The sequence below is a fragment of the Cardiocondyla obscurior genome, linkage group LG17 (assembly GCF_019399895.1).
Source record: "Cardiocondyla obscurior isolate alpha-2009 linkage group LG17, Cobs3.1, whole genome shotgun sequence".
Taxonomy (NCBI): domain Eukaryota; kingdom Metazoa; phylum Arthropoda; class Insecta; order Hymenoptera; family Formicidae; genus Cardiocondyla; species Cardiocondyla obscurior.
Window position 1 is genome coordinate 696,165 of NC_091880.1, and position 14,736 is coordinate 710,900.

At 42.5% G+C, this 14,736-nt stretch overlaps 1 protein-coding gene across 1 annotated transcript; it reads left to right on the forward strand.

The window, feature by feature from the left end:
- Positions 1 to 1,028: 1,028 nt before the first annotated feature.
- On the forward strand, positions 1,029 to 8,480 carry LOC139109385 (uncharacterized). The gene is made up of 13 exons (XM_070668420.1): positions 1,029 to 2,624; positions 2,948 to 3,130; positions 3,384 to 3,619; positions 3,888 to 4,099; positions 4,173 to 4,249; positions 4,362 to 4,558; positions 4,627 to 4,787; positions 4,878 to 5,046; positions 5,116 to 5,309; positions 5,380 to 5,509; positions 5,568 to 5,757; positions 5,842 to 5,984; positions 6,267 to 8,480. The coding sequence occupies exons 1-13, from the start codon at positions 1,352 to 1,354 to the stop codon at positions 8,292 to 8,294; spliced, it is 5,193 nt and encodes a 1,730-aa protein (XP_070524521.1). The 5' UTR covers positions 1,029 to 1,351; the 3' UTR covers positions 8,295 to 8,480.
- Positions 8,481 to 14,736: the final 6,256 nt, after the last annotated feature.

Here is a 14,736-nt window from a genome sequence, read left to right on the forward strand (position 1 = left end):
TTTTGTTAAAATATTTTTTACTGTATTTTATTATATTACAAGCGAAACTTGAAATTAATTAATATCGTACCGTTTTCATTATCTCGTTTATATATAATACGTATAATTATTATGTCGTATTAATTATCTTAGATTTTAATTACGTAAAATTTTTATGTTTCAATTACTGTAACATTTGATTAAATATACGTTTTGTGCGATGAGAAAAAACATACGCGATGCTGTTTCGAAATTCTCAGACACGACTGCGATTAATCCGAATACCAACATGTCGGATTTTACTAGTTACAGAGGCCAGCGTGAGCTTTGTTCGCAAATTTCGCAACCGTTGTCCACGGAGATTGACTAAATTCGCAGTAAGCGGATCAGCGTGTTCATTTGCTTTTGTCCCACGACCTAAATAAGACTATAAATAAAAATAATCAGCAATCGCATTTATTTGAATGCAATCACTGCACTAAAGGTCGCGTTAACAGTATATTACTTGCCCGAAAGAGTTTGTTCGTAATTTCAATGTTAAACAAAAAAAAAATAAAAAATAAAAAATTCTGTAATACATTTAAACTTTTTTAAATTAAAATTAAATATAATACTTTCGTAAATTAAATGCGTCAAAAACTTAACACCTCAAACGTAATAGATCTGTGTTTAATTAAATAATTATTAGTTTAAACTATTTTTTGTAACAATATTACGTTATTACGAATTAAAGTTTCACAATAACTTCTTTTTAGATGTCGTGTTAATTTGCGACGTTGTTAAAGAATCAAAGACTCAACTTTCGCCGCGGATAACGACACGAGAAACGAGCCGCGAGCATTACCGAAATTATCCGCCGTATCACTGCTCATGATCCTTCGGTATCTTGTGTAACGAATCCGCGTCGGATGAACCGCAGCGGACCCGACGACGTCGATGGAGTCAGAGCCGCGGTTAGGAGAGGCCGCTGTCGCTGCTGGCGGTCGACCGCCTCGAAATGTTGATGCTAAATAAAACTCCTAGCTGCTTGGGCCGATGCCATGCGCTCTAATTTCCGCGAAAGCACAGCCGGCTGTGGACGTGGTGGCCCGGGGTTTGCCACGTCGGAGGCCGATCGGAGCGACTAATCGCCGATAGATTTCTGGGGATTCTTCGTAATCGGGACGCGGAAAGTGTAAAGTGGCAAAGAAAGCGAAGAGGCCGCGAGTGAGGGATACGCCGAAGCCGTTCGTTTCGAACGAGCTCTTCGACGAAAAAAAGAACAAAAGTATTGCTTTCGCGTATCTAAAGACAGGCACTATCGGCAGACTGTGAGTCGAGCCTCGCGAACAACGTCCGGTCCTCGCTTCTTCCATGTGAACGCTGCTCTGTCATGGCTATCGCCCTTCTGGGCAAGTGCGTCGCGTTCCTGGGTCTCGTCGTACTACTCTACACCACCTGCTATGGCTTTCGAATACGCGACGTTGCGCCGCAGACGCAGCATCCGACTGTCTGCGTCCCGGCGCATGGCAGAGCTTGCCCGACGGATAAAACGGTGACGACCGGGGGACTGGTGCATTCGGCCCGGAAATGGCAGGAGGGCACGGTACCACGTACTATCGTTGCTAGTCGGAAACCACCTGCCGAACCGACGTCGGAAACGGAAAGGAAAATCGAGGATATCGTTGAACATCCGAGAGATAAGAATAAGGTTGAACCTGCATCAAGAAGTTCCGGGACAGATAGTGAAGTAAATGACGACGAAGAAGACGCAAAAACAGATGTAGAAGTGGAAAGCGAGGAGGAGGATGAGGAATCAGCAGAGGATTCCGAAAGAGAGCAGGTGGATGAAAAGTCAGATGAAGAGGAAGAAGAAGAAGAAAAAGTATCCGAGGATGAAGAGTTACATGAAGAAGACGACGACGACGAGGATGATGACACGGATGAAGATAAAGATGAAGATAAAGATCGAAATAGCGATAAAAATATTTTAAAAAAGGAATCAAAAAAGCAAGTAAAAGAAATTAAAACAATAAAAATTATTAAATCTGCAAAATATAGTAAAACCGGTAAAGATAAAGAAGAAGAAAGTGATGAGAAAGGAGAAGAAAAAGCAGTCGAGATAGATCAACGAAAATTAGAATTACTTAGAAAACAACTTGAAGAATCACATAAAAAGCCACAAACTGACGAGGATAATAATAAAGATAAAAAATCTAATATAAAAGAAACCACTCCGGCACCCAGAAAATTGGAAAAAGTGAGGCTCGCTGATAAAGACAAAACGAGGACAGCTAAAGTTTTACCTAGCAAATCCGACGATGAAAAGCCAAAAGAAAATAAAAATTTCGCCGATGTGTCAAAACCAACGATTGAGACCGTAAAGAAGAAAACGATCGAAAGCACGAAAGAACCTGTCGACAACACGAAGAAAACAGCAGAAAGCAAGAAATTACCTGAAGACACGAAGAAAGTTGAATCGGTTAAAGCTACTCCTAAATCAAAATCTGAAACCAAGGTGGATGAAAAATCAAAGGCGCAAGTAAAGTCGAAAGCTTCAACGCCTGCGCCGAAAATTAAGGAACAAGTTAAAGAATCGGAGGATGTTAAAAAAATGACAGCGAAACCAACGTCGAAACCGTCGAAGGAAGTTTCGCAAGCAAAGAGTGAGTATAATTACGTGAATATGGCGTAATACAAAAAGCGAATTTATTCAAAAGCGTTTAAAGTGTTTCCGCGTGAGGAAAAAAATACTGCTAGTATCTAAAGTAATAATTTTATTAAAGCAATATCTAAAGCGCGACTGTAATATTTTTTTCTCTTTAAATGGACATTTTTTTTTTTTAACGTTTTTTATTTAACCATTTATTCGATAAAAGCGAAGAAGTTTCGGGCGTTTAAAATATAAAATAGATGCACCTCAAAATTCGAAACCCGTGAAAGAATTTATTGATTTATTTGACACGATTAATTAAGCGATATTTTGTAGAACAAGAAGCGAAACCGAAGAAACAGACAGATGCGTCAATTACATTATCCGAAGTGAATGATGCAATTCTGCGTGTGCCGACCTTCGTGCCAAATTTTACGAACGTTGAGAATCCGGAATGTCAGCAACATGGCAAGATATTCCTGCGACAATTGAGAGGTTACAAGTTGTGGGCGCTGCAAAGTGAGTCGATTGACCGAAATAACTATTCATTCTATTTTCATTCACAAGCCAAAGTTATTGTGATTATTTCAACTAAACGTTCGAATGTTTAGGCTAATAGTCACGTTTTTGAAAATTATATGGTTATTATTAAATTATCAATGGTGTTTAATCGACACTTTTGGCTTGCGTATACATAACTACTGGCTCAAATGTTTCTATCTTGAATAAATATATCAGTTTCATCGATTTAAAGACCTGCCTTTGTTTCTAGTGTTAGATTCCAGCGCAAAAATTTCGTCGAGTTTGTTACGAGGAAATATGAATCAGTTCGGAGATTACGATCAATGTTTAGGCGTGCTGGCACATGTTAAAGTAGACGAGAAGACGATAAAGGTTCAAGGAAAATATTGCCTGGCTACTGTCGACCTGCATGCTTCTCATTCAGATATGAGACTGCCGGTTCACCTAATGCAGGCCCGCGCTTTTATACGAGGAAACATGTACGATGTAAGAAAAGTTTTGTTAAAATAAAATAAAAATATTAAAAAAAAATTAATTATAATAAATCGTATAAATAAAAAAAAATATATATATATATATTTATATATAATAAATAAAAATCTATTTGAAAAATTTATATTTTTTAGAATGAAAAATCTATTTCGAAGCTGCGTTTTTTAGCACTCTGTTTATAAGTCTCAAAAAATTCTTTTAAAATCTAAACAATTCGCACGTTGGAATTCGAAGCTTCTCAGCAATTCATTGAATGTTTCAGCCAGGTCATTTCATTCCAAAGTTCACTACATTTAATTGGGCGCTGTGTTTACCCGCGGCGTGCTCCGCCGAAGACGCCGAACGTGCGTTAGAAGGTACCTTAAAGGATTACAATGGAACTGCTGGAATTAAATTTACGGTGGACGTCGATCCTAATATGTGTTACGTCAAACAAAAGTCTCAGGCTTACTCGAAGGAGACAATCGGTGTCCTGTGCGTATCTTTTTATTTATACCCGGCGAAAAATCGCAATTAATAAATTCAACGTTGCTAATTTATTTTGCAGATACTTTTACGCTATGATCGTTTGCCTCGTGATTGTGGCGACTGTGAGGGATTATTTTGTGGAGACGCGAGGGAAAGGTACGTAAGTCTCGGTAGGATTAATCTCTCACAAAACTGAAATTACGCTCGCCAGAATATTTCGATACGGTGGCCGATTTATGCGGGCATAATGCACATATTTCCTTCGCAGGAAATTATTCTGAGAGGATAATCATGTCATTTTCCTTACGAAGGACGATTAAAGCCTTATTGAAAGAAGCGACAGACGCTGCGGATATTACGTGTATCTACGGAATAAGAGCGTTGGCTACGATCGTTCTTTACGTTGCTCACCAGCTTATAACAATTTCCCGAATGCCGTTTAGCAACCGCACTTTTCTCACCGAGGTAAGGCCGCCGAACAGAACTCGTTTTCCTGCTAGAATGCCTCGACGCATTTTATTTTGCTTAAACAGATCGCCAATAGCCCTGCTAGCTCTATTCTGCGAGTGTCGTTAGTTTACACGGACGCGTTTCTGCTGCTGAGCGGAGTTCTCACCGCTTACAACATGGCGAGGGAGCTGAAGATTCGCGGAGAAATTCGCTGGTTTTGCCGTTTCGTCGCTAGATTCATTAGGTATTTTAAAGTTAAAAAAAAAAAAAAAAACAGTTTTTTAAATATCAAAAATTAAAAATTATATTAATCATTATCGACGTTGACTTTTAGACTTTCGCCGGCATTGCTCGCGGTGATCTTTTGGTACGCTTTCGTAATGGAACACATCGGTTCGGGTCCGCAATGGAACAGCGTCGTCACGGCGAACGCCGAACTTTGCAAGAACAACGCGTGGACGAACTTCTTATACGTACAAAATTTTTTTCCATTCGAGGAGATGGTGAGTAGGTAGCGGTGAATTAAAAAAAATACTTGTAAATCTACGTCTAACCGATGGAATCTTTCACAGTGCGCCACGCACACGTACCAGTTAGCTCTAGACATGCAATTGTCGCTCGTAGCGCCTATTCTAGTCTTCTTTCTACAATACAAACTTCTCGTCGGGCTCCTACTGATAATTTTTCTCGTCCTTCTATCCGCCACTCTCCGTTACGTAGCGACAATCAATAATTATCTCTCCCTCGTCATCTATCACGGGATATCGTAAGTACGAGATTTCAAATACCTTGAGCGCGATCAATTTCGCGGGTCTCACCGCTGATTTTGATTGCAGATTAAAGCGCCTATACAAGACTGCCAATTTGACTTACGCGCTACCGCTACATAGAGCAACGCCGTACATTTTCGGGGTCGGACTCGGCGTGCTGCTGCATTATACCGGAAGGAACGTCCGCATTCACAGGGTACTCTCTCTCAACGTAATTATAATCGCGGGTGATCGCGGCAGCGTTCTAATTTCAGGTGTTAGTGATCTTGGGCTGGCTGATCGCGACGGCCTTGGGATCATGGTCGTTATTTTCACCCTGGCGCCAGGCCAGACGGGACTACGTGTACGACGTTGAAGAAGCTACTCACTATGCAGTAATCGGACCGGTGCTGTGGGCCACGGCTCTATGCTGGTCAATATTTGCCTGCTTCACAGGGCACGGAGGTCTGTTGTAACGCCGCGATAACAACTACTGGATAGGCGTGTAAATAGACAGGAGCACTGACGCAATGATCACTCGCTTCGCAGGCGGCGTTAACAGATTCCTCTCCAGCTACTGGCTAGTGATCCTCAGCAGGATATCGTACGCTGTGTACCTAACGCAATTCGCAGTATTTTTCTACAATGTTGGGACCACGAGATTTTCTACGGAGTTTCAGCCTCATAGAGCGGTAAGTCGCGCGGACGAAGTCGAGAGTGCTTTACAAAATCGCACCGGTTGCTTTAAAACAGCGGATTTATTAAGCTTATATTCTCGCCGCGCGGTATTCGCGAAATTTGTCCGCGATTATTATTTTTTTTTAATTTAATACACATGCACGAATTTAAAAGAATAAAATATTCTTTAGAAATATAAACGGCTTGAAAAAAAATTAATTTAAATGCGAATATTAAAATCGAATTTAAGACGATTTGAAAATGCATATGTGAATACATTGTTTTTACATTTGCAGATTGATCTTTTGGAAGTAGCGGTAGTAATAGTCGCGTCAGTCGTTTTGACGTTACTTTTTGATCTTCCGATGCAGGAGGTAAAGAATGTTATAATGGAAAGCACGGACGCATCGGCAGTCGAAGTTTCCGAGGAAAAAAGGACGCAGACGGATAAAATTAAAAACGCCGAGTCCGTCGAAACCGCTAAAGTGGCGGTCGAGAACTCAAATATTTTCGAGAATGATGAAATTACGTCCACCGGATGGGACTGGCAAAAGGATATAACTCACGGTGTCACTGTTCTCGAGAGGCACAACACGGAAGAGAAAATAATAGACGTGCCGATATTAAAGAAAGCGAATGGAAGGAGAATGCCGTTCGTCGATCGTGATTCCGACGAGACGTCGAGCAAGGATCGAGCCAAGCTGGTGACTAGAAAATCGTCGAGACAAACGGAAAATTACGCGGATCGTAAAACAGACGTAAACAGCCAGAGATACGTCACGGATGACTCGGAAGAGGAGGCTCTCGAATATCTCAGAAGTCAGCGAGAACATGACGAAACTGTAGCTCAGCGAAATAGGCGTTCGTTATCCAGAACTAAAGAGAGTAAGAGACCTTCGTCAAGAGGTAGCGAAAATGAAGAAGAATGGCAGCGTAGAAGAAAGATTGAGGACGATTCGAGGCAGTTTAGGAGATCCGAGTCCAGAGGAAGAACAGCAGCCAGGGAAGCAGACGACTATCGCTCTTGGGAATTCGTTGGGAAGGAAGGTTCGTCTGCTAGAGATCAGCACGACTCGAAACTGCTCCTCGTCATCTCGGCGGACGTCGCCAGAAGAACGTTTTCGTCCGAGAGCGAGGATGAGCCGATAACTAAAGGAAAAGTAAAGCCAGAACGCGTTTCGAGCTCCGAAGCAAAGACGAGCGACGAGGAAGAATGGGAACGCGAGTTGAAAATACGCAGAAAACAATTTATGGAAAAATTGATTGCTCAGCAACGCGAGTCATTGGTCGAGGCGGAAAACGAGACCGGCGGCGAATCTCTGAAGCGGAGATCCTCGGCGGAGGGCAGAATAGCTCTGCTAAGTGACGATATCTCGGGTGAAGATAACATGGACTCGTGGACCGTCAGCGTCGGTCCGCGGATCACGCTTCTTGGATCTTCTCAGGAACCGAGCGAACCCGAAGAGGATAGTATTTATATGCGGCGTAAGGAATATCGCGAACAAGGCCCACCGTCGAGAGAGGAGAGTTTGAGCGAGGAAGAAACCAGTCAAGACACCTCCAGAAGGCAATCGTATACTAGCGGCAGTCAAAAAACATCCTTGGAAGAGGAAGAGGACATTAACAACTATAATTTTATCTTAACAAAAGGAAGCAAGAGAGAATCTTTGCAAGATCTGTCGCAGTTATCGCAAGAAGAATTGACGAGTGCTGGCTGGAACGTTATAAAGAAAGAAGGCGACGTCAAACCGACGTCGACTGGCTTATTTAAACGAGAGTCTATCGTGAAGAGTCAGGCGAGCGAGGAAGATCCCGAATACCTCCTGCCGGAGAGACCGAAGTTAGTTCAGCAAGAGAGAGAGCATCCTTTCAAGAAAGCTTGGCAGATGCAGAAATCCAGATCGGAAGAAGAAGGCTCTTCAGCGTATATTATAAAAGATTCGAAAGAGCAGCAATCCGAAACTAAACCGAAGGAAACGTCAGTTAAACGTGAACATAGTGGTGAACAGGATATCGAATTATTTGCTGACGACGAATCGGTCGAGGCCCATGTGGTGCTGCGAGGTAAGAGCACCGACACGGAGGATACAAGAACCAGCTCGACAAGATCCGGCACAGACGAGGTAGACTCGATCTCGACGGAATGCAGCAGAACTACGCACGAGAGAGATCGCAGGCAAAGTTCGAGATCCGAGACCGACGAGGATTCCGCGAAATTTAATTGGCCCGGCGAGGAAGAACAGGAAGAAGACGAGATCTACGAAGCGGATCGAAGAGAAAGATCGGAGGAGGCAGACTGGGACTGGGAGCGCGAGGAAACTTGACAGAAATGACTTTAGATGATTGTATCGATTGTATCGAGTGACTATATTTTACTTCCTTTACCTTATTCACTCGGTTGAAGGTAAAGACGAGGGGAGACAGTCGAGATCTGAACGGTCAAACAAAGTTGTGCGGCTTGCAAAAGAAAAAAAAAGAAAATAAAATAAAATAAAAAAAAAAAAAAGAAACACTGACGAAGATCCATAAAAATATAAATTTATATTAATCGTTATATCATATCATTACACCATATAAGTTAATAAATATTAAAAAAAAATATTCAAAAAAACATTCTATATTTTTTCACTGTATTAATTTTTTCCCCCCGTATACTATGCGTATATTAATTTAATTTCGCGTATATTATGCCTTCGTTATGTGAATTCTCTTGTTGCTCATAAATTTTCTTGTATTATTACTCACAAATTTTACGAAATTTAGTAAAATGTTCAGATGCGCGTTTGTAATTAGATATAGATATAGATGGTAAGGTATGGTACTTTTTCGCGCGGGGCGCGAAAATACGCATTAGTAGGTTAAAGAGGAGAAACTGCCTGGGCTGATATATTTTACGAGACAAAATCTCGTAAAGAGCTAGCGCGCTCGCGCATAATGTTCACCGCCAGCTCGGGCTGGTAGACGATCCTCGGCCGGACGCGTTATCCATGTGAGGTGATCTACGCTCGCGTTTATGGCGCCACGGGGATTACTTCCGTTCGCCATACCTACGGATCTGCGGGTGGTGGTTTTCATTGCTTTCGCTCGACCGCCGCGGCGGCGGTGGTTTGCCTCGTTTATGCTTGTCACACGGGACACGGAGGTAAACGAAGGCTTTATACCTTTTCGCGTAAACATATCTCCACGGCTCTCGTGCACGCATCGCATAAACTGAAAAGATCGGCGCGTTGTCGATCATATTTCACGATTACGGCATGACCGCTTTATTCGCTCCGCGGCCACATTGAAACTAATTACCGGTTTTCCTTCTCGCCACGGCACGTTAGGGTGACCGTTCGCACGAGCGCTTCGACAGCGCTCGCACAATTACTTAACCGTTTGTTTACAGTGTTATTAAAGCGTTTGTACGGCTTTCCCGCAATATATCCAGTTTCATTCAGTTTCACGAGGGCTCGCGGTCAGCAAGATAATCTAATTAGAAGGTTTTCGCGTCTGGTTAACATTTCCGGAATGAATTTGAGAACCGCGTGGTCGCATTATCTTACTTATTAATTTTTGAATACTCGCGACTTGTTCACTTTCTTTTTTTTTTTTTTATTATTTTCAACAATGACGATTTATCGATTTGTGTTTAAAAATATATCGCAGTGCAGAATGACGGCCAGCATTATTAGGCGACGGAATCCCCGCGTAAAATATATGCGAACATCCGGGGACTTCGACGAGTGCTTTTGGTTTCCGCGCTTTCTCGAGTATGAAGCCGCAAAATTGCATAGTCAACGCGATCCCGGACGTCCGAGGAATCCGAAACGGTTGAAGCGCGAGCGGTACGACCTGCCACGGATCACTTCGTACCCATTTGGACTACGATGCTCTGCGAGATCGTGGCCGTGAGCGAAAGCCTTGGAACGGGACCCTTGAAATTCTAGGCTTCAAGATCTCCGGATCAGCATGGGTCTTCATAAACCAGGAATTCGATAGCGGTTCCGAATCGCGGGCAAAACTGCCCTGCGCTACTCTAAAAACTCGTCCAATCGCGGAGCTCCGGGCTGGCCGTGTAAACTTCCGCCATCTCGACAATTCGTGTAAAAAGGAAAAGAGGAAGAGCGAAAAATGCGTGACCGAGAGAAAAAGAGAGCGAGAAATTCGAGAGAGCGAGAAAAGCGAGAGAGCGAGAAAGAATTGCATCGTAGGTTCTCTCTGGAAGCGGGACAAGTGCGAGAAAGCCCGTGGAGAGGAAGTTTGCTCTGTAATTACCGCGTACTGCACAATTAAAATCTTAATCTTCCCCGCGCAAAAATGGGACAAACTCCATAACGCCATCATACCGCGGAGAATTCCTCAACCGTCGCGGCCGAGTGTTTTCTCGGGACACAGCATACACGACTTGACTTACTTCCTCCGAAAAAATTTCGTTCATTGTGGAAAAAAAATTTCACGAATGCGCTAGCGGTTTAACGCGAGATCCGCTCCAGATACCGCCGATACTACATTTATCCGCATATTTAGACGAAGTTTTAAATTTTCACTAAAGTATGAGACGCGCCCGTGCTGGAGCGATGGGAATACTCGAAAGGCTAAGCTTTGATTTCGCGGTATTTATGTTGGCGAGGTGCTCTTTGGCCGTTTAACGCTGCTGGAGAGGCGCATACCTCTCGGGAAGCGTCGTTACGCGACGGCATCCCGGGTGGTTCGCACCGGAGGAAAGCGGAACCAGGTCTTGAAAATCGAGAGAACAAGAGACAGTAGAGGGATGGAAAGAGAGTTGGCGGTAGTCAGGGCACGTCTCGCGGAATGGAGGGCTGCGCGCGGGCTCCGTCGTGGTGCGGGGGTGTGCGCTCGTGTGGACGCGCGTCGCCGTCGTGTGCGACGGGTGTGTACACGCCGCGTGTGGACCAGGCCGAAATCAACGACAATAGAGGAGAAAACGCGTAGCATTCACGTTGCACTGCCTGGGAACGGGAAAAGCGGATAAGCAGCCATACTAACGAGACGATGCGCGCGGAGAGATCACGTCCGGCGCGCGCATTTCCGAAGAGACGAAGTAGATCCGCGAAAGCTGGCGGCAACGGGAAAGGGACGGAAGGAAAAAAAGGAGTACAAGCTCGGAAAACGGGAAGAAGAACGTAGAAATCGTAACACACCGGAGGCGCCGCGCCGCTCACGCGACTCGCCTTCTCTCGATAAAGTAAATAAGAACGTACCGACACGTACGTCGCGTGGTACGTGCGAGGCAATAACAGACGGGCCCGAGCGAATATTTTCTATTGTATTTTACCTCTTCTGTTACCTCCTCAACTTCTATGTTGCCTCTTTGTCCCGTGCGACATGTCGCCATCGCTTTCATCAAAAATTTTGTCGTTGCCGTTATTAATTACAAAAGATATAATAAATTTTATTATTCCACCCTCGTTATCTTGAACGATTTTAATTATTCGAGGTAAAGCCATCTAGAAAATCTTACACCCAGAGAAAAATATAATTGAAAAAATCATAATTTAACTATAAAAAAAAATTAAAAAAAGAATCAGCAATTTCTTTTTAGTAACTAATTATGCAAATTATACATTATAAATTGTATTATTATAACGCTGGCTTTGTAAGTTAAACGCGATCCGGCGTAAGACCTTAAAAAATTAAATTGCCGATTTTTGGAAGGTTCGAATTTCCTCTTTTCCTTTTCACACGAATTGTCGAGATGGTGGAAGTTTACACGGCCAGCCCGGAGCTCCGCGATTGGACGAGTTTTCAGAGTAGCGCAAGGCAGTTTTGCCTGCTGGAACAGGAGGGAAAGATCTCTTTCCTAGATGGAGTTGGAATAATATTTGTAGATTACGAACCGCGGAACTTATTCGCCGCTTGACAGAATAAAAGTGAGAGACGAAGACGTCGAACCAAGTCGAATGGAGCGAGCGAAGTGAGGAACGGCGGAGAGCGAGGAAGCGTATCTGGATATACCGCGCGCTCGATAGATCAACATCGGCAAATTTCTCACCTTGCTTTACTCATGCGTAAAGGATCACGAAATGATTACATTCCTGCCTGAATATACATATAGATTTTCTCGGCAATTGTGTGAGTTACGCGTAATATATAACTTCTGTAACGTCAACGCAGGGAGAAAATCAATGTTGGCAAGATAAATGATTGATTCTAAGCTTTCACAATTCTCCCCGCGGTAATATCTTAACGTTTAATAATATAAATTAAAAGTGATTGATTAATAAAAGATTAATTATACGCGATGCCAATCTATTTTACAAAAAATGCGAGTGTCATGTAATTTTATTATAATTACGTTTTTGCTGGAAATTGTTACAATAAATTAGTCCGTTTTTTTTTTTAACGTAGAAAACGCGGGAGAAAATGATACGCGCTAAGCGCATATAACTCACTGGATTTCCATACGATGATAAAACGGACGCTCGTATCCCGCCGCGATGATTTATATGATCCCGACGCTGCCTGTCGCGAAATCTTTCTCGTCGTCCGACGATTCGCCTCGGTCTGTCCCGCGGATGTTCGCACGCGATAACGGAATGTCTCACGTGTTCTTTGTTCCCGTCTGTCATTTTTAGTATCCTAATTTGCTAAACAATCTGCGTTGGGTGGACGAACAAATAGCGCGTAAGATTTTTTTTTTTTCTTTTTAATCAATGATTAGCTACGTTTCACGTCTGAAGATCTAACTGTACCTCCCGTTTTTTTTTTCTTCTCATTTTCGGTATATCGATATGGGTTACGATATGAGAGTTACATCCACCCATACAAGCGGTTTCCTATCAATATGTTTGATGAAATATGGATTATTCCCAGTAGACCAGGTTGGTTCAGGAATACCAAGAAATCGCCCAAGACGTCCGTATTCACGTCTTGATGTACGATCCGCGGGTACCGGCGGTTTTCACATCACGTTTCTTTATTGCTACAAATTTTAGCGTCGGTAGATATAATAATAATAATAATAAAATTAAGCTACGTACGTTCTCCATTTTACGACAATTTTATTTCTGGAAATTTTTCGCGAAAATGTACCTTCGTTAAAGATTGACGATGTCAATTAAAAAAGTATCGCAATAATAAATTACTATAGCTTGAAAATAGTAGAATAGAATTTTAGAAACTCGGTTTGTATTCCCACCTGATTGGCGTATTATAAATATTTTATATTCTGAACGGTGATAATAACTTATCGCCGTTAATAATAAATAACACCGTTTTTATATTAGCTATAGAAAAATGTAGATATTTTTTCTAAGATAAACCTGCACTTCTGTCAACAAATCTATACTCCATATGAGTGAACACGCGAGAGATTTTAGTTTCTCACAGATATTTTCGAGCTGCTTGACAAATGACCGACACCGGCGCATCACATAATATATCATGATCCGAATGACGTGATAAAGAATGGAACGCGTGGTAGAAACGAGAAGATAATTTAATTCTGCATCAGTGGTCCTCTACCGATGGCCGACCTATTTTTTTTCCTCCCTCCCCCCCCCCAAAAAAAAAATAAAACTTGAGAGGAAAACTGCAAAATAATCTGACGCCTATTAATTGATTGTTAAGATAGCGGTTCAGCGATATTAAATTTTTCGGTATGCTATGGCGTGCAGCGGAACACACACGAGGAGGGTAATAGGTCGTATGGTTAATCCGATGGATTAATTAACGTGTCGTATGGCGCATCCTCCATTGCGTTAAGGAGCAATAGGACCAGGCAATGAGTTGGCTCTACGGGTTTCTAGTACTTTCGGTGTGGCAAACTTGGTAAGCTCGGAGAGTTATGCGTTCTTCGGCAAACTTGCTCACCGACCCCAACCAGCACGCATCGCGCACCGGCAGCCGTGTTAGGTGGCTATACCACGTACACGGGCTAACTTGAATAATAGACATTGTTGTACGAATTAGGCGGGTAGGGGGTAAAGTCTGGGGTAGCCACGAAGAGCTGTGGTGCCGGCCGACCCTGTGAACGCGCACCTCCGACTTTAATTAACGATGTCTGAACATCCAGTCTACCGGACGTATTATTAACTCGTCCCCGGTTGAGCTGCCGTCCTATCGAGAGAGTTCCGAGAATTTGTGGACGTCGATGGTTTCCCGATGATTCGTTCGGTATCGATGAAAAGAATGTTCAAGTATTCTGACTCGCCTGTTACGGAATCGCTATTTCAATTCGAACATGCGACACAGACTCGCATCGTGGAGCCGCTCTATGTTAATTTTCCAAGTTCTTACGTAGGGAAAGATGATAAAAAAGAAACGTGGATGAATCGCAGCGTATATGTAACGTTCGGGAATTTGGAATGTAGAAAGTGATACGCGAATAGAAATAAAAATTAATCGAGAATAAAAACTTTTTTTTTCTTTTTTTTAACTTAATTTTTTCTTAAAATACAAGCAACTTTCTGCTTTCTTTCGGTATTATATTCAAGATGAGAAATATAGCGAACCATAATTAGTACCTATATTTTATTTTTTATATAAATTAATTATCGGTAAATTCGATGTCAATGCTGTTGGAGACTCAAAGGTGAGAGAACGTATCGAGACAATCGAAGCAATTAGTGTCGGTAAATAGATTTCACGAGCGAAAAGGGAAGTTGGATTAGTTGGAATCCTCCGTATGGCTTTAACAACGATCAGAAAGCCGAATGTACAATACGAGACACAACGAAAAGTCATTGAAAAGAATTGTAACTGTAGTTAACAGTTTATTTGTCAAGTAAACCTGTATAAGACGACAAACTTTTTTTTTCAGCA